At 43.0% G+C, this 27,148-nt stretch overlaps 1 protein-coding gene across 1 annotated transcript in view; it reads right to left on the minus strand.

The window, feature by feature from the left end:
* Window positions 1–27,148, minus strand: part of Sumf1 (sulfatase modifying factor 1) — a 79,018-nt gene that overhangs the window by 11,542 nt on the left and 40,328 nt on the right. The window contains exon 7 of the mRNA XM_052174470.1: window positions 26,461–26,574. Coding sequence (XP_052030430.1) covers window positions 26,461–26,574 — 114 coding nt within the window. The remainder of the gene's footprint in view (window positions 1–26,460; window positions 26,575–27,148) is intronic.

Consider the following 27,148-nt stretch of genomic DNA (forward strand, 5'->3'; position numbering starts at 1 on the left):
AAGGTATGTCTGCTTCTTTTAGAAAGAAGTTCTGATAAAAGGGCAATGGAGATGAAAATCCTGGTGCTTCAGCTGCCAAGATAAAAGCCTCAACACCAAATGTGTTCTCCAAAAGGCGTGTAAGAGGCGCCAAGAAAGTCCCGTGAGCCAGAGCTGGGGAGTGGGGGTGAGGACGATTTGTTTTTCCTTTGTTGTTCAAAAAGAAAACTAATCACACAGCCATCTGCTCTGTTTACTGAAAATAAGTGAAGTCAGGCACAATCCTGCTCCTGGCTTCACTTTCCTATTTCTAGCTAAAAACCTATTGGTCAAAGACTATTGATTAAAAGACAAAAGGTAAAAGGACGACACCCACCCCACTCTCAAAAGAGGGACAGGACGCATGCCAGTCTTGTCAAGGTGGATAGAAGGGCAGGTTTCTTCCAAGGTGTTTTATACACTGTCACTCAGTCCCTGACTTTACATAATTCCTTTGCAAGACCAGGGTATAGCTATGGCCCTAAACATTTAGATACATTGGTAATATTACTATCATAATTGGCATGCTGAAAATGTAAAGTCTACCAGTGAAAATAAAGGCTTGAACCACAGCTTTCTCTTCAGGAATATCTAGAACTAGACAGCTATTACATCAGAATCTCTGGGTACAGTTTATCAATGTATAAAAGAAAGGCACTTGGTCTGGAGAGACAGCTCAGCTGTTAAAAGCATTGGCTACTCTTCCAGAGGACCCAGGTTCAATTCTCAGCACCCACAAGGCAGCTCACAACTATCGGGAACCTCAGTCTCAGGGGACTAGAGGCCTTCTTCGGCCTCTGTGGGCACTGCATGCACATGGTACACCAACATACGCAAGCAACACATTCATACACACGCAAGAAGATGGGAAAAGGGTAAGGCACCAATTGAGAATTCACCTGAAGCATGTACAATTACCTATCTACCCTAAACAATGACCACATTGCTTAAGACTCTTTTTTGCTTGGAAACCCCTGCATTTGCTGCTTTTGGAGGTTTTCTACATTCTGTCAGACCAGAGGTTAATGCCAATTCAGTTCTCAACACAACTGTCATAGTATGTGCTAGAATAAAAGATTAATTTGGTTTTGTCAAAATACATGTAAGAAGTGGGCACTCTTACAGGGTGATGTGAAAACTAAAGCTCCCTCTCTGCTCCTCCAATGACCTGAAGTTGTAGTCGAAACTGTGTCACTCTTCATGGCGGCGCAGCACTAACAACCACTGCGGCTAATCCAACCGCAACAGCCAACACAATCCTGGACCCAGAAACTGCTCAGCTACTTGCTATCTATGACACTGGTTTTGCTATGAAACAAGACACAGGATTAGGTACAAGTGTTTGAAATGCTTACCACTTTGCAAAAGGTGGGAAAATTACTAAAAGGATGCAAGGGCTAAAATAGTGACCCTAAAAACTCACATTCAACAGAGCCTTCAAAAGGTACTAATTTGGGTAGATGAGATGACTCAGGAGTCACAGGGCTTGCCACACAAGTGTTATGATCTAATTTCTGTCCACAAGATCTATATGAAAGAAGGAGAGAACTAACTTGGGTGAGTTGACTTCTGACTTCCTGATACACACTGGGCATATACGTATGCACACACAAACACACAGATGTCCACACATAAACATACAAACAAAAGAAATAAGTGAGTTAGTGATGATATCTCTCTATCTTTAGGTGGTAAGAGCCTGTTGCTGAAGACACCACTCATTCTGGGTGCTGGACATAGAGAAATCAACTTCAAACTGACCAGTAAACTCTCTCCTAGATGACTAGCCTACAGAGTAACAGAGGCGCTATCAAGGCTGCTGGGGAAAAGAAACATCACTACTTAGTGCAGGGCCCTGAATGCTACAGTACTGACATGCTGGCAAGACGTGCCCGTTAGTCCAACAGTGGGATGGTGGTTGCAGGGAGTAACCAACTGCTTTCTGACTGGATATGAGCCCAGCTCCACAGAAAGAATTTTATACCTGGTGAAAAATCCATTACTGAGAAGTCCATAGGTCTAAAGGGAAGCCTATTGATTTTGTTTGGCTAAGTGGCCACACTGTCACACTGCCTTCTAAGTATTTATGTTTACACATATGGATTTGTGTTGTTCTCATCTTTGGTGAGAGAAGATTCTTATGTCAGTCCCATAATTGGTCAAAGTTCATAGGATGAATAACTCTGTGAATGTGTCATCTATATCAGAGTGCCAACATCCAAGGCTCAAGAAATGTCAGAGAAGAGGGGTGGGAAGAAGCAAGAGCGAGCAGGCGAGCAGGAGCGCGCGTGCGCTGACTTCCGGGAAGGACATGGTTATGGCATGTGTCATGGTTGCTGCATGTGTCATGGCTGTTGCATGTATCACGGTTGCTGCATGTGTCACGGTTGCTGCATGTGTCACGGTTGTTGCATGTGTCACGGTTGCTGCATGTGTCACGGTTGCTGCATGTGTCATGGTTGCTGGCATGTGTCATGGTTGCTGCATGTATCACGGTTGCTGCATGTATCACGGTTGCTGCATGTGTCACGGTTGCTGCATGTGTCACGGTTGCTGCATGTGTCACGGTTGCTGCATCTGTCACGGTTGCTGCATGTGTCACGGTTGCTGCATGTGTCACGGTTGCTGGCATGTGTCATGGTTGCTGCATGTATCATGGTTGCTGCATGTTTCATGGTTGTTGTATGTGTCATGGTTGCTGCATGTGTCATGGTTGCTGCATGTGTCATGGTTGCTGCATGTGTCATGGTTGCTGCATGTGTCATGGTTGCTGCATATGTCATGGTTGCTGCATGTGTCATGGTTGCTGCATGTGTCATGGTTGCTGCATGTGTCATGGTTGCTGCATCTGTCATGGTTGCTGCATGTGTCATGGTTGCTGCATCTGTCATGGTTGCTGCATGTGTCATGGTTGTTGCATATATCGTGGTTGTTGCATATATCCGCTCAGTTTCACAGGATCAAGTCAGTCAAAATTCCGTAACAGATCAAGGAAGAGTTCTCAAGACCCACCTCTCCTCAAAGAATTAAAAATATTATTTAAAACTTCTACCTTTTCTAGACACATACTAAGGTTTTTAGGTAAAACTCATAGTGCCTGAAAATATTTTATAATTATTTATTATAATATATAAAATATATCCTTTTAAAATAATATAAAGGTATTTAATTAAACTAGATTGAATAATTATTAAAAGTAGACAAGCTTTACAATGTGTTGCCTGAGCTCTATTCAACTTAACTCTAAGAATTCTGTTCCTTCTGGCTTTTGGTTAAACTGAGCTACAAGAAACATTTCCTGGGGAGGCCTGGAAGATGAAGGAGCAGAGGCAGGAGTGCAAGGCTCTAAAACTGCCAACCATAAGTTCCTTCTCAAATTCTTTTAGTAAAAATGGAGGAACAGACTCAGGGCAGTAAAAACTAAAACTCTCAGGGCAGTGGTGGAGCACTCCTTTAATCCCAGCACTTGGAAGGCAGAGGTAGGCAGATTTCTGAGATTTCTTTTCCAGCTGTGTTCTCAGAGATCTCAAGGACCCACACTACACTAAGAAAAACACTAGTGCAGAATACAGTATACATATGTATGACAGAATCAAATTTTAAATTTAAAACGGCATCATAGCCACTTGGTATGATAAAAAAAAGTCAGTAATAAATTTATTTTACACATGTAGAAGTACACACAGACACACACTCACTAATGGTTGGTCCCGTCTCTGAATGAACCATACTGACAGAGTTAACAGCTACTGAATATGTGATGTGGGATCTCTGTTTTCATTTGTATTTGAACATTTCATAAAAAGAAAGTTCAAAATAACATCTAAAATGCCACTAAGCAGTCATTAAAGAAGTATTCACAGCTACAGTGCAATTATTTATAATAAATAAATCTTTAAAAATAATGGGCTGGAGAGATGGCTCAGCAGTTAAGAGCACCGACTGCCCTTCCAAAGGTCTTGAGTTCAAATCCCAGCAACCACATAGTGGCTCACAACCATCCGTAATGAGATCTGACACCCTCTTCTGGTGTGTCTAAAGACAGCTATAGTATAATTATTTATAATAATAAATAATCTTATTTTAAAATAAAAGAAAGTATTTGTAATATTGCTTGAAGAAGAAAGAAAACAGAGGTTAAGAGGCAGGAGTGCAAAGCTCCAAAACTGCCAACCATGAGTTCCTTCTCAAATTCTTTTAGTAAAAATGGAGGAACAGACTCAGGGCAGTAAAAACTAAAACTCTCAGGGCAGTGGTGGAGCACTCCTTTAATCCCAGCATTTGGGAGGCAGAGGCAGGCAGATTTCTGAGTTCAAGGCCAGCCTGGTCTACAGACTGGTCCAGAGTTCCAGGATAGCCAGGACTGTACAGAGAAACCCTGTCTTGAAAAAACAAACAAACAAAAAAACCTAAAAACCAAAACTCTGGCATAATAAGGATCTTCTGCATACATTCAGAGATAGTATAGTAAGAAATCTTATTTTCCATTGTGTTTTTCAGAAAATGTCTGATATCAGCCACACCATACCATGTACACATACTTGCACTATAAGCTTTTTTGCCTCTAAGAAACTAGAAAGAGAGATCATGAAACTATTCAAAATTTCAAGGACTCTTTAAATGGCCTCATAGACTCCTCTGTGAAATATCTGCTCAGCTAACCAGACGGCTTCCTAGAAGCTGTGTGTTTTTCCTACTCACCGACACCACTTCTCATCCGCCTCCCAGCAACACTTTCTCTCTCTGCCTAACACGTCTGGTCCCAGCTGTTCATTAAACTCAAGATTCACCTCAAATGTTATCTCAGGATGAAAAACATGGTCTCCATCAAACTAGGTTCAAATCCTGCTCCTGACACTGAATGAGCCTTTAGGATAGTTATGCAACCCCTCTATGCCCCAGGTTCCTCCTTTGAAAAACAGGAATAATAAACATCCTGGCTTTTCTTTTTTCTTTTCTTTCTTTCTTTTTTCTTTTTCTTCTTTCTTTTTTTGAGACAGGGTTTCTCTGCTTAGCCCTGGCTTCCCTCATCCTGGCTTCTCTGGACAGATGTAGGGACTGAAGGAGATAATGTGTAGGACACATTAAACAAATGACAGGAGATCTGTGTCATGCCGATGTTACTACTTCATATTATTAATTTATAACTAACTCAGATTTCCCAAAGGTGTTCATGAACTTAATAGCCCTGGTAGTGTATAACTTCATATTCAAACCCACAGAGACCATTTGATCTAGTTTGTCTAATGCTCAACTCCCAAGTAGAGTTATCCAAGACCTAATAAAATTCATGGTATGTTAATAACCCTTGTAAACTAAAGAGAGACTGTTTTTATACTATAATAAAATTACCATAGCTAAAGTACCATCACAAAGTACAGTCTGATTCAATCATGGCATCAGACTTGGTTGAACTGATCTTTTCATCACTAAAACCAACACAGAAACCTGTGGGTCAAAGATAGCAGAGTTAATGTCACTTCAATATACAGTGAAAAAAAATCCAAAAATATTCACCTTCATTCTAAAGTCTTTCTACCAGCCTACTTCAAATCCTATCCCAACACCAGAGAGGAAAACTGTAATTCATAATTTTCTATTGGACAAGGGAAGCTATTCTTTACTTTTAAAAATATTTAAACAACGGTTTTGTGAGTATCTCAAAATATCTCCCAATCTTGGGAGGTAATCTGAATTCCTCCCTCTCTTTCATCCTTATATCCAAGTAGTCCAATTAGCTTCACCTCCAAAGGAGAGTTCTAATGAGTGGCAGCTCACCATCTCCATGGCAACCTCTCTGGTTCAAACCACCATCATTTGTCAGCAGAACCAACTATAATAGCCTCCTAACAGGCCTTTATAGCTTTCAAAATGGTACCTGGTGGGAGCCCAATAACATCTGTAGAATAGATAAAAGGCTGGCATTATGAAAAAAGTCTAGACAAAATGGAATGCATAATATATAGTTCCATTTATCTAAAACTGAAAACAATACCACAGAATCTGTGCTTTCTAGAAAGAGGATTACAAATTGCTAGGGCAGGAGACACAGAGGTTACAAGGTGGCCCAAGGTGACTGCTATAGTCACTACTCTGATTAGAATTATTTTCTGGACAATTACCAAACTGAACTAAAATGAAAACTTGAAATGTATGTGGTTTATAGCATATCAATATCAATTAAACCAAGATAATCTGGGGAGTACTTCTTTGCTTGTTTTGAGACTGGATCTCATCAGGGTAGACCTGGCTGGCCTGGATCTTCCTATCTAGACCAGGATGCCTGAAATCCATAGAGCTCTGCCTGCCTTTGCATTCCAAGTGCTGGGAGGTATACATGCCCAGGCACAACTGGGGGCTTTGAGCAGGGGTGGGGGACAAACAAATAATGATAAAAGTCAGAGTGAGCTGTAAGTCAGTAGAAGACTAAGCCATTTTCAGTAAAATGCAAATCTGAAGCAATTACTGCAGGGATCTCTTCAAGCACATGGCCACCCAATCTCTGAGGCTCCTGCACATCACTAGAGACCGGAAGGAACAAACGAGGAGCCAACAGGTCCGCTGTGAGCTGAGTTTGTAAAGATGACTGTTGAGAGCCCAGGGCTCAGCAGAGCATTTGTTTCTACTTTTGCATGTCTGGAATTTTCTATTAACAAAAACATTTTTAAAGTCAAAGTACACAAAAGTTTAAACTAAAATAAATGAAGACTGTGTCTTCAAGGACCCCAAATGCTCATCATCAAAGACTTTCTTAGAACTGTAAATGAAGAGGAATTCAGATTAAAGGGCGAGATTTTACTCTCTACAACCTTAGGAAGCGCACTCAGTCGAGTGCTAAGAATTGAAAGCTAAGTTGCCCTTGCCCTGGTTAACTGAGAGCTGGACTCCCCAGCACACGTGACTTCTAGGCGAGCCTTCCAGCTGGCACATGACATGGGCTCCTACAGGCAAGGTTCCAGCAGCCCAAAATTCAGGGCAACAGAAAACAATCATCTATTGCCTTCATACTAACATAGCAACAGGGGCATCATGTGTGTGACTAAGACACCGGCTCTGCTTGCCATCTCTAGAAGTTTCTTCAGCCACAGCTGCCATCTTCTTTTTTAGGCAAAGTACCACTGTTGTAAGCCAGGATGTCTCAACATCCTGAGAGCTGGAATGATGGGTGCAGACCACCACATCAGTCGCTCCCCCACCCCCTTTAAAGAAACGCACTCTGCTTTCAAACATCCGATAATGTAAAACAATGACCGCTGATTGCTCTACATCACAACTACTGCAAGTACACTAACCTTTTAACGCCATCTGATCCCCACTGATGACCCTGAAAACAGGAAGTACTACTTTAAGGGGAAGGAAATAGGAAGTCTGCGAGCAATGGAATGTCTGTACATCCTGGGCTCACAGCTCTCAGCAGAGGGTTGGGCAGGAGTAGAGTCCACGCTATCAGAACGCCATGGAGCCTTCACACTTACCTCACCTCTAAGCAATCAACCACCCTATAGATGTCACAGAACCTCTTCCAAAGGTACAAAATAAAATGTCCCAATAATTGTTTTATGCTCAGCATTGACATGAAAAAGGATTTTAAGGTAAGTACATAAAAGCATTGTTGAAAATAAAGCTTTTTGAATTATGTGAAATGGTATTTATCCCCTAGGAAGGAGTCAACGAAAAAGATACGTAAATTGGGCATGGTGGTAAATGCCTTTAATCTCAGCACTTGGGAGGCAGAGGCAGGAAGATCTCTGTGAGAAGCCAGCATGGTCTATATAGTGAGACTCTGTCAAAACAATGAGAGAGAGAGAGAGAGAGAGAGAGAGAGAGAGAGAGAGAGAGAGAGAGAGAGAGAACGAACATAGTTAGGAGGTTGGTGGGGTTGCAAATTGGTACAACCACTCTGGAAATCAGTCTGGTGGTTCCTCCGAAAACTGGGCACCTCACTTCCAGAAGATCCTGCTATACCACTCCTGGGCATATACCCAGAGGATTCCCCACCATGTAATAAGGATACATGCTCTACTATGTTCATAGCAGCCCTATTTATAATTACCAGATGCTGGAAAGAACCCAGGTATCCCTCAACAGAAGAGTGGATGCAAAAAATGTGGTATATCTACACAATGGAGTACTATTCAGCCATTAGAAACAATGAATTCATGAAATTCTTAGGCAAATGGATGGAGCTAGAGAACATCATACTAAGTGAGGTAACCCAGACTCAAAAGGTGAATCATGGTATGCACTCACTAATAAGTGGATATTAACCTAGAAAACTGGAATACCCAAAACATAATCCACACATCAAATGAGGTACAAGAAGAAAGGAGGAGTGGCCCCTTGTTCTGGAAAGACTCAGTGAAACAGTATTCGGCAAAACCAGAACAGGGAAGTGGGAAGGGGTGGGAGGGAGGACAGGGGAAGAGAAGGGGGCTTAAGGGACTTTCGGGGAGTGGAGGGCTAGAAAAGGGGAAATCATTTGAAATGTAAATAAAAAATATATCGAATAAAAAAAAGAGAAAAGAGAAAGGTGATGCCACAGAAAGGTCAAAGGTCGAGGGAAGCTCACATTAGAACCACAGCCTATCAGACACACGAACCAATGAACAGCTCCCCAGTTCTCATTGTGAAAGTACAGATGGCTGCAGTGGCCAATTCAAGCAGTGCTCCAGGCTTCTGAGGTGAAGGAGACAGCCATCTCCTTCATGGTGTTTGTTCTACCCATGCTAGGTCAAAAAGGAAGAGAATCCTTGAAACTTCAAGTTGCTCACACCAAGGTAGATGGCTCGACACTGTCTAAGAACCTGCAATTTTTGCTTCTGGAATAATGCAAAAAGCATGGTATTTAACATACTAATTCTACTCACAGAATAAGCAGCATATAAGTAAACCTAGAGGTTGATACTTATCACATACGTATCACATAAGTACTGTTTTATGTCTTACATCTGTAAAATAGCCATTCACTATAATAAACTCAATTATTATCATTATTATAAGGTAACCACATACTGTATCATTTAAATAAAGAAGTGTTTAAAAGACAAAGGAAGAACTATTAATAGTCATGCCGGCACAGCCATGTGCAGACACTCAGTCATTTGCCCCATTTTCAAATAAAGAATTAAGGATGAGCTAAGGTGAGAGGCCTACAAGGTCACAGGCAGGTAGGGGCCGGCGTTCAAGCCCAGGCTGTCTGTCAGGCTCCACTTGGTCATGTGCTCTGTGTGGCCTCAGAGAGCACCACAGTTTGCCCATAAATGACTCAGCTGGTTCCAGCTGAAGCACATACATCTTCCTTCACAGATTCTTCTCGGGATAAGACCCACAACTCACTGAGAAACATGATGAACAGTCCTTTTTTTAAAAGGACATCAATTAGCTTCACCTGTCCCACATCCCCATTTGTTTTTTTTTTTTGGGGGGGGGAGGCTTACTATATCCCAGGCAAGCCTCAAACTGTTTATAGATGAAAAACTAGAGTAAGTGGTTACGGGGATGAAGGAATACACAGGGCCAGGGGCATCACCTGGCTGCCCTATCTCAGGCCAGTGTCTGCAATGGGAACTTAGTCTTATAAGGCTGAGATCTTAATTTGTGGGGTCTCAGTTGACGCCAGGAGCTGTTGTTGATGTTAGAACTCGCAACCTGATGATCACTGGTGTTGGGGAAATGACATAGTAAAACAACACACACTTCATGTCAGGAGAAAATATACATATATATGTTTGATGTCAGAAGTGGTATCAGAACCAGGTGTGATGGCACATATAATAACAGCACGGAGACAGAGCAGGAGGATTTCAAGTTCTGGACCAGCCTGTAACACATAGCAAGTTTGTGGCTACACAGGGATATGTAAGACACCCTCCCCATCAGCAAACAAAATTGAGGAAAAGGAAAGAAAAAGTGAAAGGGAGAGGAAAGGAAAAAAAGAGGAAAAGGAAGAAGAGCAACAGCAGCTACAAGAGACAGAAAAAAAAAAAAAGAAGAGACAAACTAGCATTTGCCACCTCATTCTACCTGTATTTCTGGTAGCATAACGCAGGCCCCCTGACAGCACGGGCTTGGGTCTGGTCTGCACTTCACCATGAGCATCCACCAGCGTCTGAGTCTGGGGATGTCAACAGACACTAACTCCATGGCAACCACTCTATACTTAAATGTTTGTGGAGTAACTGTCAGCCAGCAATTTGGGACTTGGAAAACAAGGGGAATGAAGATCAGAAACAAACCAATAAACAAAAGATGGAAAGGATAACTTTAAAATCTTCTACAAAAGCACAGTCAGTTTGATCTTTTTTTTTTTTTGATCTTTTTTTTTTAATTTTTTAATTTATTTTCTATATTCTTTGTTTACATTCTAGATGCCTTCCCCTTTCCCAGTCCCTCCCCCCCATATGTCCCATAAGTCCTCTTCTCTCCATCCATTCTCATGTCTTTCCCCCTCCCTTTTCTCTGTCCTGGTACTCCCCTACTATGCTGAATCAAGCCTTTCCAAGATCAGGGCCCTCTTCTTCCTTCTTCATGTGAATCATTTGATATGCTAATTGTATCTTCAGTGTTCAGAACTTCAGGGCTAATTAATATCCACTTATCAATGATTGCATTCCATGTGTATTCTTTTGTGATTGCGTTACCTCGCTTAGGATGATATTTTCCAGTTCCATCCATTTGCCTAAAAAATTCATGAATTCATTGTTTTTAATTGTTGAATCCACTGTGTATATATACCACATTTTCTGTATCCATTCCTCCATTGAGGGGTATCTGGGTTCTTTTCAGCTTCTGGCTATTATAAATAAGACTGCTATGAACATAGTGGAGCATGTGTCCTTACTGCATGCCGGGGAATCCTCTGGGTATATGCCCAGGAGAGGTATATCAGGGTCCTCTGGAAGTGTCATGCCCAGTTTTCTTAGGAACCGCCACAATGATTTCCATAGTGGTTGTACCATCTTACAATCCCACCAGCAGTGAAGGAGTGTTCCTCTTTCTCCACATCCTCGCCAACACCTGCTGTCTCCTGAGTTTTTAACCTAAGTCATTCTGACTGGAGTTAGGTGAAATCTCAGGGTTGTTTTGATTTGCATTTCCCTAATGACTAATGATGTTGAGCATTTCTTAAGGTGCTTCTCAGCCATCCGAATTTCTTCAGGGAAAAATACTTTGTTTAGGTCTGTACCCCATTTTTAATAGGGTTATTTGGTTCCCTGGGGTCTAACTTCTTGAGTTCTTTGTATATATTGGATATTAGCCCTCTATCGGATGTATCCTCAAAGGATAAGCAGGCTGAGAAAGAAGTTAGGGAAATGACACCCTTCACAATAGCCACAAACAATATAAAGTATCTTGGTGTGACTCAGTTTGGTCTTAAACACACAGCAAAGGAACCAGAGACATCTGCAGGATGAGCTAGACAGAAGCCAGGCCAGCCTCTCAAGGACCAGGACCAGGGACCACAGAGCTCCGACCCTCATGCTTGGCCTTGCCTTCCCTCATTTGTTAAGCTCAAGTGCTTCAGAGAGACCCTTGGAGGTCCTGCCTCCACTCCACTCCAAGGCCCTCTTAGACAGTGCCTTTACTGCCCTGTGGTGTATGACCACCTCCAGGGAAACCTTGTAGCCATTCTTCCAAAGATGCAAGAAAAGCAACTACAATCTTCCTTCAAATGCCTCATTCAAGGACTTCAATTTTCATAGCTGTTCTGCACTTCCACCAGGTAGGAGGAAGAGAAGAAAAAGTGCAGCCAGGCTCCAGGAAGATAGTGTAATGTCTCAAACAAACCAGCGGCATATACATACACACTCTGGTAAATGAGAGGTAATTTTAAAAATTAAGGATATGAAGAATCTAAGTACTAAAAACCAGTCAGTCTAAAAACAGAGGTTTCTTTTCAGCCATTGCTGAAAGAAAACAAATCACATGGATTTCTGTACCAAGGAAACTGCTTTTCCATTATCTAACAAAAGTAGTACATTGTTCTGTGTACAGTGTCACCTAAAGTGTGGGTGCTTCTTCAAGTTCAGAAGGCTTGGTTGATACTACACAACACAATCCTATCCAATCCTAACAGATTCACACTAAAGTGTATAGAAATGAGTTTCTTTCATTGTAAACAGTGCATACATCTTTTTTAAAAGACTTATTTGCCAGGCGGTGGTGGCGCACACCTTTAATCCCAGTACTTGGGAGGCAGAGACAGGCGGATTTCTGAGTTCGAAGCCAGCCTGGTCTACAGAGTGAGTTTCAGGACAGCCAGGGCTACACAGAGAAACCCTGTCTCGAAAAAACAAAACAAAACAAAACAAAAAACCCCAAAGACTTATTTATCTTATGTATGTGAGTACACTGTAGCTGTCTTCAGACATAGCAGAAGAGAGCATTGGGTTCCATTACAGATGTTTGTGAGCCACCATGTGGTTGCTGGGAATTAAACTCAGGACCTTTAGAAGAGCAGTCAGTGCTCCAAACCACTGAGCCATCTCTCTAGCCCACAATGCGTACATCTTAATGAACGGTGACTTCCAGTTGAACCCAAACGGAACCATGGAAATCATGGGGTACCAGCTACACTGACTTAACGACCTGCTCCAAAGTCCATCACTTCTACTTCGCAGAATAACACTATGAAAGCTCTGGTCCTGCAAGCCAGGTCAGATAGGGTTCTAGGGATCTAATCCCTTAAAAAGTGGAAATGATAAACAATTCCATTTTCCTAGGGACTCAACAAACATATCCTCATGCAACCTGCAGGATGTATTCTCCCTTAAGTTGTTGAAATCATCAACAACTTAAGGGAGAATATAAAAATTAGCTTATACCAAACGATATTTTAACTTCAACATTATTTTCAAAGAACTACTTAAAGATTTCTGAGATTTTATTTGGACAGTCTAAAAGTGGGTAAGTGCTAAGCGCCCAGCGCTGCGGACTGTCTATTGGATGTGATGCAGTGTTTACTTCCTGTACTGGGTATGAAGTGGAGACTGCCCACGGGAAGAAGTGCTATTCATAGCTGTGTGCTACCAGATGGCATAGCTCTTCTCCACATCTCTAAAAGGGTCCAAAAAAATCTCTTCCATGTATTAGATTTCAGAGGAAGGTGTACGCTTGTAGCTTACAAATATTTCTTTTAAGCTTGATTACATTTAAAACACTAGTTATAACTACCAGTTATGAAGTGCTTACTACACACCAGCCTTCGCAGTAAACATCATCTTCACAATACCATGGAAACCTCTCAAGACTATTTCTTTACTTTTTCCAACTCCTCTTACTTACTGTTTGTGTGTGCACGTCTAGGCGAGCAAGGCGGTGACACACCGTGGGGTGGTAGAGGCACTGTCTAAGAGGGCAGCTGCATGCTCCCTTGGAATGGACGTGGAGGCAGGACCTCCAAGGGCCTCTCTGAAGCACTTGAGCTTAACAAATGAGGGACCGCAAGACCAAGCGTGAGAGTCGGAGCTCTGTGGTCCCAGGTCCTGGTCCTTGAGGGGCTGCCCTGGCTTCTGTCTAGCTCATCCTGCAGATGTCTCTGGTTCCTTTGCAGTGTGTTTAAGACCAAACTGACTCTGTGCTTTTGTAGAAGATTTTTAAGTGATCCATTTCCACAGTACATGGACATCAGAGGAAAATCTTCAAGAGTCTGTTGTTCTTTCCATCCACACTATAAAGACTGAACTCTGGCTACCAGACTTGAGGACAGCAACCTGACCCTCTGCGCCATCTCACCAGCCCAGACTACTATTTCTTCACTGATAGACAAAGGAACTGAATAAGTGCATTAAAAACTTGCCTCAGTCTATTCAGCTAGTGGCTGGCTACACTAGGATCCAACTTTAAAACTAAATTCTTCCAAACATCATGCTATACTTCATCCCTACACACGGTTAAATAGACACAAATTCCTACGTGCTTACATGTGTTCACTTGCTTTTCAAACTCTCATGAATTAAAGACGCTAAGTCTACAAATGCCCAAAACTTTTGCACACAAATGTGACTTAAGGAGATTTCTGATAAATGTTGCTAAATAGATGAAAATACCAACATTCCTCAGTATCTGGAGTGGATTGGACCCAGGACCTCCTGAGGAACTCAAATGCACATCCTTTATGCAAAACAGAGTAGTGTTGGCATATAACATACACATCCTGGCATGCAGTTGGCATCATCTCGGGATGACATATAATTTCTGACATATCACAGACATCACCCAAATCTCTATCATGCTTCATTATTTGAGAAATAATAAGAGCAAAAGGTCTGGGCAGGTTTTGGTACAATTTCTCAGGTTAGTTAATGGAACTCTTAAATGTAGAACTTTTTGATATCAAGGGATACCTCTATGGACTCACACCAGAGTGACGTGTGATGTACGTATACATGTATTAAAAATGGGTCCACAGAACCACGTCAAAAAAAAAAATCACAGTATAACCTGATTAAGAAGAAAAGATAATTTGACTGTTCTATTTTCTCATCAGGCTGTATTTCAGAGCCTTGAGGGAAAGAACAAATGAGTCACAGTGTGGCAGAGGGAAGGCACTGCAAGACTAGGAAAAGGAAAGGCACACTGTGACTTCATCCTTCATTAACAAGTTAGGTGCCAGAGTTAAAATAACAACAAAGCCCAACAATTTGCCACATTGGAAATTTTAATAATAACCTAACAGAAATAAGAGCTGGAGATGGCAGGAAGGCCAGGAATCCAATTTCAAAATTCAGAATCTTAGAAACTGTAGGTATAATTTACCACTTCTCCTTTGCTTCTGGAAAGAGCAGCTGCATGACACAGCAATTCATGCCTCCTAAATCATCCTGCATATTCTTCACACTTCCTGAACTAACATATGTAGTTTGTGATACAATATTACTACAAAGAAGTAAGTAGCCCTTTGTATTTTGTATTTGAAATAACTCTTAAAAATCCAGTAAACCTCAACAAGTCTGGGGACTGAAAAGGCTGGAACTGAGTCCTAACTACTACATATAAGGCTCAAAAGTCAGGTGAAGTCAGGATGTCTCTCCACTCCACAAATTACCATGAAAAATGGTTCCAAGAGCACAGAACTTCTTTCACATTGTTAGAAAGATTTTAAGGAGATGATGTGTGTGTGTTTGTGTGTATGTGCATCTGTCTATGTGTATGTTTGTATGCGGAGAAGGAAAAAGGTGGGGGAGGGAATGAAGAAGAGATAGAGATCGATAGACAGGCACACAGACAGACAGACGGATAGACGGATGGACGGGTGGATGGGTGGATGGATGGACAGGAAGATGGATATAGGTAGACAGAGCACTTCCACAGAAGTGCTTAAGAAAGCACTCTAATTCACAGAAAACAAACCTATATCAAAACAATGCACAGTCACTTTGACTTTGACTCTCAATAAAAGTACTACACAACTTTACATGATTTTGTTTAATCCAAAATATAGGGCTAGGTACTACGTGCATACCTCAGTGGTAGAATGCTTGCCCAAGCATGTATGAAGTCTTGGGTTACATTGTCAGCTACACAAAACCAGCAAACCAAAACCGAGTTCACCATCTTCAGCCACATAGAGGGATAGGAGCTCTTAGGTCCAAATGAAGTTCCAATTCCAGACTCCAAAAGGCAGTCCAGAAACAGGCTCAACATGGGTGTTAGGAGGATTTCTGGTAGTTACATAAAAGCCAGCATTCCTCAAGAACTTGTGAAGTTGGTTCCCCTCTATCAAATGGACATTTCCCTCATCACTGGCAGAAGGGACAAATGGTGCCTGTTAACATATTAAAGCAAATGCTGGCTTCCAGGCTCCCTCAAAGTACCTGTAGCACATTTCAGTGTCCAGGCTAGCATCTCCCCTTCTCACCTCCTCCCTACCTTAAACTCCCTCCTCATAGCTATTCATTCTCCTTATAACCCTGCTATCTATCTATCTATCTTTCTTTCTTTCTTTCTTCCTTTCTTTCTTTCTTTCTTTCTTTCTTTCTTTCTTTCTTTCTTTCTTTCTTTCTTTCTTTCTTTTTCTTTCTATCTATCTTTCCTTCCCTCCCGTTCTCCTCTCTCTTCTTCCCTTCTCCCCTTCCTCTCTCTCTCCCTCCTCCGTCCTCTGCCCATTCTGTTTTCTCTACTCCCTGATGCTGTTCTCCCCTCTCTCATAACCCAGCCCAGGCCATGCTTTCTCTTTCTGCTCTGGACTCTTCCAGAAGCCTCTAGCTGTTCTCTGTATACACACACACACACACACACACACACACACACACACACACACACTAAAAACCTCCCCTTTAACCATTCCATGGAGCAATTATGTCATCATTTTTATACAAAGGCCAGCCTGGCCTGCAAACAATCCTATCTCAAACTAACAAACAAAACCCCAGAAAGAATGAACACGAATGTATAGGCTCACATAGAGGCAATGATACTTCTGCTCGATCGGTACTCAAGGAAAAATGTCTATAAATATGAGTTGATCATATATATGTATGTATATGTATAAGAAATTATAAAGAAAACATAGGTCAGAATCTAACATATGCTAATCTCTATTGACTTGAGAATAATAAAACAGAGCTCCATCTGCAAATGTAGAACAAAAAGTAAGGTTTGACATAGTGTTGAGAATACATGACTATTTAGGGTTCAATAGTAAAATGAGACATCTAGCCCAACAGCCTCTGCCTCCTACACCAAGGCTCAAGAAACACGAGCAAACAGAGGACAGAAGAGAGTAAGAGCCAGAGGATGGGAAGACAGCTGTGGGATGCTGCCTTCTGGATGTGACATGCTCATGGACTCACTGTATATATCAGTTGTCTACATAGGACCAAGTCAACAAGACCTTTCAACATTCCAACAGGAAACACTAACTGAACCCCCTGGGTTACTGGTGGGAGTGCTCACATGATGGGATGAGGATTAGGGGTGCCCAGGGGGGATGGGAGAGGGGAGTTTGAAATGAACATGGCCAAGATACATTATTTACATGTATATATATGTATTTACATGTATATATGACAAAGAATTTTTAAAAGGCATCCTATTAAAAAAATCCATGTATCAGATTTCAGAGTCTAGTGTATGCCACTGAGGAAAGTAGAATGCTGGGTGATTGACTGAAACATTAAGAAAAACCATCTACCCACTGAAGTCCCAGATACCAAGAGAGGGTCAGGAGGCCCACAGGATGACAAGTCTAGTGGAGACAGTCTGGCCTTCAGTACGGTGCTAAATTGTCACCCCCCCCTCCATCCATACCATGATAAGACAAAGCAGCCTCAAGCAAATGGTCCAAGATCTATGCCCAAATTCTACCCAGAATTCAATGTGCCCTCCTATCAGAGTTATAGACACAACTAAGGGGGGCAAAAGTCAGAGGCTCTGGTCACCTTTGCTGGTCCCCACAAGCCTATTTAGAAGGAGACAAGGAAGGCATAAAACACCTTCAAAAGGAAACTATGTATCTGAGTTTGGGGTCTAGGTCTAGGCCCTAGTGGGGGAAAAACTCACCCAATGCTGTGTGAATGACAAAGTCAACAGTCAGGATTCAGCACCTGTGGGGAAGGCCTGGGATGCTGATGCTTACCACCAGCTCAGACCAAGCGCCCAGTAGACCTGCTCAACAAACATGGTAAACAACACGATCTGGCCTATTAAACAAAAGGTATTTCTGAGAAGAACTGACAAAAAGAAAACATTCCCACTCAGGGGTACTTAGAAATACTAATTAGCTCTCATTTGCTGAGTGCATTTGCTGAGTGCTGGCATCGGGCTCAGCACACTAGACTTTCTTTTTAATATAAGAATATGATGCTGAAATTTTTACTCGTTTCCTTTCACACAGCCCAAGACTCCTGCCCAGGATGGTGCCAGCCCCAGTGAGCTGGGCGCTTCCACACCAATCATCGATTAAAAAGAATTCCATCCCATCAACTGGCCTAAGGCCAATCTGATGGAGACATTTCTCAATTGGGATTTCTCTTTCCAGGAAATTCTAGCTTTTTGTCAAGCTGACAAAACCAACCAGGACAACAGATGAAGGACCAGTAAGGCCAACAAGGGTGAGATGACTCACCTCTGGCCTTGTAGCATTTTAAATACTGCAAATGAGGCACAGCTTCTGACCTGTCTAGTCCACGCCTTAACCACAGTCGTTACTGAGTACAACAGAAAGTGCATCACTGACAACATCAAAGCACCCACTGGCAAGCACTGCTCTCTTCATTCAACAATGCCAGTCCTCTCAAGTGCCATACGCTATGAAAGACAGGGCTCAGAAAAGCCCTCTGATTGAGTAAGGAACATAAATTCTAAGTCACCCTCTAAAGCCCCTAACTGCTTAACCAAAAGAAATCTATGGTCATTTCTGGTTCTCCCATTAAGAGGGCAGAGATACAAAGCCAGAAGAGGAGAGAGAGGAGACAAGTATGTTCACCCTCATGAACTAAGAGAGAGAACTAAGGGACTGGGCTTCAGAGTGAGGGTAAACTGAAGACAATGGCTCCAGGCACCTAAGGAACCGTAAACCTGTGTGTAGCTGTGGTAGGGGACCTTCGCTTCTCCTAAATTCCTTAAAAGGCGCCTCCCTGCCCTTCTTCTCTTTGGATCCCACTGATCTAGCAGGGTGATGTGCTTCTTCTAGAGATGTTGTCGCAGCTTTCACAGTGAAGAACAGTCTATCCAGGCCCCAACACATACACAGGAAATCTTGTCACACTGGACCTTCATTTGCTTAGCATCCAAGGCACTCCTCCAAAGAACCTTCTTGACAGCAAGGCCTGTCTACTGTATCCCTGTGTCAACCCCACGGCAGGGACAGCTCTGCAACCCAGGGAGAACTGGGGCAATGTGGGCTGACTGGTACTCCAGAGATCTCACTTTAGCTCTCTGTTCAGTGTCCTAGTCATAGACAAACAGCTCTGCGGAAAGGAAAGCTGCTACAAGCTCCACACCTCTACCCAAAGTTGCCCTGAGATTTAAAAAAAAAAAATGTTTTCAATTATCAGTATCAACTGCATAACTTGTTTCATATACAAATTTATTTAAAATTTAAAATCACCTTCAGGCTATTATGTAAGCTCTGAATGATATGGAAGCACTTCATATGCACACTTGGATTCTACCCTTTAGATAGTGCAAAATGTATTCATAAATTTCCCATGGTCCAAAATTTAAATATTTCAAGCCCCAAGCAATTCAGCTCTGGTGTGTGCTCTGGACATCCTCCCCACTGATATGGTTCAGCAGAAGGCAACTGCATTGCCCTGAATTGTAAGGTATAACAGAAGGGGATACTTACCCAGGAAAAAGGAAGACTAAGAGGCAAATGCTATGGGGCCTTCAGGAGCTTGAAAAGCTTTCAGGTCAGGAGAGAGCAGAGAGACCCAGAGTTACACTCTCAGGAAGGGGTTGGCCGGACACAGCACCTTCAGACAGAAGGCTCCAGAAAGCAACTTTCTTCCCTGTGTGTTGGAGAGTTCTTCAGCTTTCAGGGTTATCAGTGAGTCCTGCATGGCTGACACCCTAACAAAGAAGGCAGGGAGGACACTATTCAGTGTCCCACCCCCTGCTCAGGAAGCTGCAACAGGAGCTTCTGAGAAAGTACTTTTATGATGAAGCAGAAGCAATTTTTATTAAGAAGATGGAAACAAACCAAAAGTTATCTCAGCACTAGAACTGGCGGTCACCCTTTCACTTAAGAACGCCCACCCGCCCTCATAACACGTTTACAAATGTAGTCAAAGGTGCCAGATATGGGAACTGGAGACATCCACACTGATGTCTGAGCCTCCCCAGTTCTTTTGTGCTGCATGAAAAGCTCTACTCAGAATCACAAATGGCAGTGGATACCCACAAGCACTTCTTCCAGAAAGATTTCCAGCTTCTACTAGGACAAAGTTAAGATTATATTTTTATTTCATTTTTGAGATTATAGTTTAATTACAATATTTCTCTCTTCCTTTTCATCTCTCTGAACCCTCCCTCCCACATGTCTTTCCACACTCAGAAAATTACTTTTTGAAAGTCTCGAGAAGCCAACAGTACAAGCACTTTGCTTTGCCCTTGCCATTTGTAGTCACAGTAGTTGTTAACTATTGAAAACAACCACACTTTTTCCACTTTGAACTCTCATACACCAGAATATCCTCATGAAAGATACATGAACAAAGGTCTTCTAGCAGGTAAAAGTTCCAAAGCAACTTCCTTTTCTAGTATAGACTAGGCACTAAGTATATGCTTGATGAAAGAACATGCCCCCGAAGGCATCATACAGACAGATAGGGACAGACAGACGGCAGCACGTGGCTTTGTTCTACATGCACTGGTAGGAGGCCGCAGAAGGGCTTGTAGGACAGAGACAATCACACACAGCAGTTAGGACCTAATCAAGCACAGCTTTAGGACTTACAAAGTAAAGCCAGTCTGAACCCTAAGAACAACCAAGCAATAGTGAAGAAGTATCTGGGCAGACAAAGTTACTATCCATGCTGCTCTCAGACCAGAAGACTGGTGTGTGTTCCTATTTACTTAGTATGCCATCTGCTGAGAGGTAAGGGTTCAGAGAGGAGTCCTTAGAAACAAGCAAAGAGCAAACACTCCATGCCACAGAAGATGGAAAGGATGAGCTTACAGCCTTCCTGATCAGTTCCCTAAGATATCAAAACAGGCCAGAGAAAAGACACTTCCCAACTGTCTGGAGCTATACAGTATGATATATGGTCAAAACCCATGTTGAAAGAAAGCAGACAGATGTCTAGCTAAGCCTTGGCAGGCAGGAGAGGAAGAAGGTGTCTGGACTGTGACAGCAGGGAAGCCTGAGCAAGGCTTGTATGTAAGAATGACCAAGGACTGCACCAACCAAAGCTAAGAGGGGAGTAGAGCAAGCGAGAGGTATTGTCAATGGTAAGTTTCTTCCCCTTCGCTTGCACGGGCTAACATCCTCATTATCTCAGCTGACAGGAGCAGGTAGCATTCCAACTAGACAGGCGAAACACAACAAGAGGGAAGCAATACTTTGAGACAGAGGCATGGAAAGGGTTTCCTCACATTAAGATGCCAAGCCTCCCAGCGATCTCATCAGCTGTGCACATGTATCCAGAGTGATTTGTATTTTTCCAGCTCACACATAAAGAGGCTCAGGTGCACTCTAGTTGATATGCATTCCATTGTTGTTGAGTTAGAAAAATACAAATCACTCTGGATATTTCCAAGACTAGAACTCTCTCGCTGGAGATACGGTAGGAGGACGGATGGCTGTCTGAGCCAGATGTGATGTGCACTCCTAAAAATCGCAGCAGAGGCTGGAGGATTTCAGTTTAAGACCAGCCTGGGCTACAGAATGAGATCCTGTACCATGTCTCAGAACAAACAAGCAAACAAGCAACCCTGTTTAGCTACAATTGTGTTCCTCTTAGAACCAGAAGGATACTATAAATCATACTCTCCCTTCACACTGTCAGCGCCATAGCAGCAGGGTACCTGGGAGCCACAGTGGCTCAGCAAGGGCAGGACATCAGAACACTAAAGAATCTCTAACTGTATTTTAGCTCTACAGGTTTTTGAATGCACTACCTATTGTCACAGATAATATGGGGCCCAGATGTAAGCAAATGAGAAAGAAAAAATACAAATAAATTTTTTAACTTGCACATTTTATGTGGCTAAGATATATCAAAGCAAATGTCCACACTTTGGGTTGTCTGTATGGGTGCTCGGTGGACTGACAGATGGACACGGACACACACACACACACACACACACACACACACAAAGCAAACTGAATCTATCCTCATGGCACATAGCCAAATATCTCATTTTCGCTTAGGACTTTGTGTACAAAGTATGCCAGGCTGTTTCTACAGACTGCTTTGCCATAGATGACAGCCCAATAAAATAAAAAACTAATGATTAACTTTTGCTCCCTAGAAGCCACTGAATAAGAAAAAGCTATTTCCTGAATAACCTGTGCATAGGGAAAGCTGACTTTTCCCAAGCTCTCCAAAGCAGTTTTCAAAACTATTTGCTATAAGCTAGTCCTGGAGCTAGCACAGGCACAAGGCACTACAGAGGTCAGGTTCTGAGATGAAATGTTTACATAGGCACTTGAGGTCAAAACTCTCCATGAGGATGTCTATTTCTGACTTTGCTTTGGACCCACCTGGAAGTTGGACAGCGACAGTCTTTCTGGTCTATGCCTCTGGAACTGGCCTGACAGTAGAATTAATGGTCATATTCTAGGTTCTGTGCCAAGCACTAACAATATACAAGCCATTAGCAAAGAAAGGCAAACAAGTTAGACCCTCACGGGAAAATAGGAATTGGTCAAGCCAAGTGAGCCTCTACAGCTGTGAGAATTGCAGAGCCCCAAATCTCAGAAAGAAGAATTCCCTAGAGATCTGCAGATTCCAATGGCAGCAGATGCTGAACACCTTTCAACCCACTCACAGCCTAAGAAAACAAAATTTGGAGTTCAGAGCCCTCCAGGAAGTCTCCATGGCGAATCCCCTAGCCTCTCTGCAGGAACCTTGAAGAACCAAGGGGAATTGGCAGTGGGCTTGAGAGGACCAAAAGCTCATATTCATACACTTCCGTTCCTAACTGGTTAGACTGACACGGCACAAAGGTAAAGGAAAAGACTCTAGAGAAAGACTGACCAGTTAGAACTCAAAAGCTCTCCTCAGTTACCCACAAGAGATGTCTGGTATTCAGTCAGAAATAACTATGTACATATGAAAACAAGATATGGCTGAATAACAAGAACAAGAGAAGGAGATGAAGATAAAGATGAGAGGCCAACGTTTCTGAACCAGTGTCCACACTGCAAACTGCCGAGTGTGGGGCTGAGAGTCAGGTCACCAGTTCTCTCCTTTTCCTGAGAGCAGAAGCTTCAGTCCCAGCACTCACACAACTTTCAATAGTCTCTAACTCCAGTTCCAGGGGCCCTCTTCTGACCTCCATGTACACAACACACACACACACACACTTGGTGCACACACATACATGTTGGTAAAGTACTTATACACATAAAATAAGAGTAAAAAATATTTTAAATGACTGAAAACCACAGTAAAATAGCACTAAACACTACCCAGGGCAGCTGAAGTGTCAAACACTGACAACACCAAGTGATAACAAAAACAACTCTTGTTCTTTTATCCTCTTTCTTTGATTAAGAAGAGAGAAAAACAGCTACATAGGGTCCAATTATTATATTTCTTTCTGTATTTCTCTGGACTTATGTAACATTTCATAGTTATTTAAAAAGGAACTGAAAGTTGTATCTAAAGAAGAGATCAGTAAAGGCTAAACCATTTTTTGGCTTCCAGAGTCCTATTTATCTCTTTATTTTGCAAACAGTAAGAAGTCATTTAGAACCAAGTATACTGGGCCAGCCTTGGCTATATAGTGAGCTCTAAGACAAACTGGGCTAGGCAATAAGACTATATCTCAAGAGGAAGAGAGAGGGTGAGGGAGAAGGAAAGGGAGAGGGAGAGGGAGAGGGAGGAGGTGGAGGGGGAGAGGCAGAGGGAGAAGGAGAAGGAGGTGGAGGGGGAGAGGCAAAGGGAGAGGGAGGAGGGGGAGGGGGAGAGGTAGAGGGAGAAGGAGGTGGAGGGGGAGAGGCAGAGGGAGAGGGAGAAGGAGGTGGAGGGGGAGAGGCAAAGGGAGAGGGAGGAGGGGGAGGGGGAGAGGCAGAGGGAGAAGGAGGTGGCAGGGGAGAGGCAGAAGGAGAGGGAGAAGGAGGTGGAGGGGGAGAGGCAAAGGGAGAGGGAGGAGGGGAAGGGGGAGAGGCAGAGGGAGAAGGAGGTGGAGGGGGAGAGGCAGAGGGAGAGAGGGAGAGAGTGGGAGGGAAGAGGCAGAGGGGGAGGGGGAGGGAGTAGGATCGTATGCATGAATCTGAGTGGAAAAGCAACAGTATTAGACTTGGTCTGCACAAAGACCATTCAAGATGCAAGGCAGCAGATAGAGCGAAGGCATGGAGTTAACCTGGGAGACTGATGACAGACACTGATGACACCATGTCTGCTGCAGAGAGAACTGTAAAGATCCCCATGGTGGCATCAATAATTCAAGGTTTAATGGGAAGAATGAAGATGTTGGCCAACCAGATCCCTAGGGCTTCTAGGGACTAAGACATCAACCAAGGGTACACATGGTTCCAGCCCAAAGAATGGCAGAGCAATCCCTTGTTGGGTATCAGTGGGAGGAGAGGTCCTTGGTCCTGTGAAGGCTCAAAAGAGGCCCCAGTGTGAGGAAATCAAGTGGGGGTCATGGGAGTGGGTTGGGTGGAGGGGCATATTCTTGGAGGCAGGGGGTGGAAGGATGGGTTGGGGGTTTTCGGAGAGGGGGAAACCGGGGAGGGGTATAACCTTTGGAATGTAAATGAAGAATAAATTCAATAAAAAATAAAAAAATTAATAATTTGGGGTTTAGTTCTCAAAATGGTTGAATTACAACCCCATCAAATCAGAGGCAAATGAAGCCACGTGACAAAGTCCAGGATAAATGGGACAATTTCACAGACCAAGAGTGACATCAGGAAATAGCCTGTAATAGCTGAAAGGAAAGATGTGAATTCTTCTACAGATCTTTAGGAGACAGGCCGTTCCAGGAGTGACAGCTAATGAGCCCTGAGTGCCACACCAGATGCTCAGATAGCTACATTCACAACTTGCCAAGATTAGGCAGCCTTGCAGATGCTTTAATCTGACAGAGAAAATCTATTTCTGCCTCTGACAGCAAACGCCAAGTCACGCCTTGCCAGTGGGGAGGGGGCTCCTCCAAGCACAGATGCCCCAGTCTGCAGTTTTACTCTCACTCGGAGACACAGGTTGGTTGACCACTATATCCACCAGTCCTGCCAGGAGGGAGAAGAAAGTGCGGGTAGACTTTCTAAAGAATTCGTCTTCTGCCAGGCAGTGGTGGCGCATGCCTGTAATCCCAGGACTTGGGAGGCAAAGGCAGGTGGATTTCTGAGTTCAAGGCCAGCCTGGTCTACAGAGTGAGTTCCAGGACAGCCAGGGCGTGTAGCCTTCACAGAGAAACAATCTAGAAAAAAACAAACCAAAAAAACCAACAAACAAAAAAGAATTTGTCTCTTTCATCTGAACTCCCAAAAAGGTAGATATGTATCTTTGGTTTATTCATGAACAGCCCACATATTTTTCTGTGAAAACAAATTAAGCATATCAAACAGAAACTTATCCGAACAGTTTGAAAATGGCCTGAGGCACGGAGTCCAACAGGTTTTTCAATAACTCTAAACTGGCTAACCTTTGAATGGGAAGCAACTAAAGAATAGATGTTCTTTATCCTTGTCTTCTGCGCACTGCGCAGGTTAAGCACAGAGAGCTACCAGTGGGGCTGGTTTAACACTGTCCTTTGGTCAGCTTCAGGAACACCCAGCATGTTCAAAGACAAGTATTCAAAGATGTCCTTTGTAAAGGACATCTCATATCACACACATGTGCACATTAAAATTGTTATGGTACTGGAAAGCATGGTTTCAGAGGCAGGAGCTTGGCCATGAAGGGGGTGGGAACCCCACAGGATGACCAGCAGAGTCAACGAACCTGGACTTCTGGGAGCTCTCAGAGACTGAGTCACCAACCAACACACACCAGACACAGAACCGAAGGTGGCCCCGGGCACACACAGGACAGACGTGTAGCTCAGGCTCCCCCTCAGTTGTGAGCCCCCCAACAACAGGAGCAAAGGCTTTCTCTAAAGCTGTGGCCTGACTGTGGTATCCGTTACCCACAGGGCTGCCTTGTCTGGTTTCAGTGACAGAGACTTGAGGCACCAGGGTGGGGGATAGCCAGGGGGAGCCCCACCCTCTCAGAGGTGAAGGGGAGGGAAGATGGGGAAGGGTCTCTGTGAGGGGGAGCTAAGAAGGGGGCAGCATTTAGGATGTAAATAAGTAAATATTAAAAAAAAAGGGGGGGGGGAAGTAAAACTCAGAGAGACAAGGAGGTCTTCTTTTCCAAGGAATAGTTCCATTCTCCTGTCACATGAACAGACTCATGAAAACAAGCACTAAGTGGCTCAAGTTCCTCACTCAACAGGTACCCTCAACCCATTCTCACCTTCTCCAAATAACACTGCTGACTCAGGATCTGAACCTATCACAGCACAGGCGAGGAGTTTCGTGGAAAATACCATCTAATGTATCTTAACAGTTAATATTAAAACAGTGAATTTTTGCAGCCATTTATATGGCTCAAATTTATGAGATGAAGCAAAGGTAAATGCCCCCAAATAGTGACCATTACACAATCTAGTGGCACATAAAACAAGACATTTTTATAAAGGGCTCTAAAGCTGAAACAAGAGACATGCGCACGGTAATCCTTTAAAGAAATGTAAGGTTAATGTCAAAACTGATGCATATTGTCTGCTTAGAGGACAAGTGTCACTCCATCAGGATACAAGCCTATTCTACAAGATACTCACTGGATTGAGCGTTTCCTCAGCAGAATGGTGAATGGTCCACCAGTCTGAGGTCCACTCCCACGCGTTCCCCACTATGTTGTATAAACCATAGCCATTGGGAGGAAAGGCATCAACCTAAAAATAAAGGGAACGACATTGGCCAATTATTCACTATGCTATAAAAACCTCTGCTACATGAATGAACCAAGACCTATTTATTTCAGAAAATGAATACCAATTTTCATAACCACCTACCAAAAACCAGTCTGGAAAACTAAATATAAAAATCTCGGCCCCCTCTTGTTTGGTTTTACTTTAAGCATTCAGAGGGAGTTTATAAACCTAAAAGGAGTTTATTAAATAGCCTACTGGGGAGGTTATTTTTAATAGAAATAATAGTAACTAACACTAACTATAAGTACCAAGGCTTTACTAGTATGGGAGAGAGGGTGCGTATGAGAATACGTACATGTGCATGTGTGTGTGTGTGTGTGTGTGTGTGTGTGTGTGTGTATGTGGGGGTATACAGACAAACAGTATTTAGGCCTTCAAAATCATTAACAGAAATGTTCTCCTAGAATCAAAGTCTTGTCTCCAAAAAGCAGCTTTTCCAGGCAAATAGTGTCTTTCAGTACCACAGATTCCACACTAACTCTGCCTTCTCCACAAGCTCCATCTAGTTGACCACTTTCTCTTTGATCTTCACTCA

Source organism: Apodemus sylvaticus, chromosome 2 (genome assembly GCF_947179515.1).
Source record: "Apodemus sylvaticus chromosome 2, mApoSyl1.1, whole genome shotgun sequence".
Taxonomy (NCBI): Eukaryota; Metazoa; Chordata; class Mammalia; order Rodentia; family Muridae; genus Apodemus; species Apodemus sylvaticus.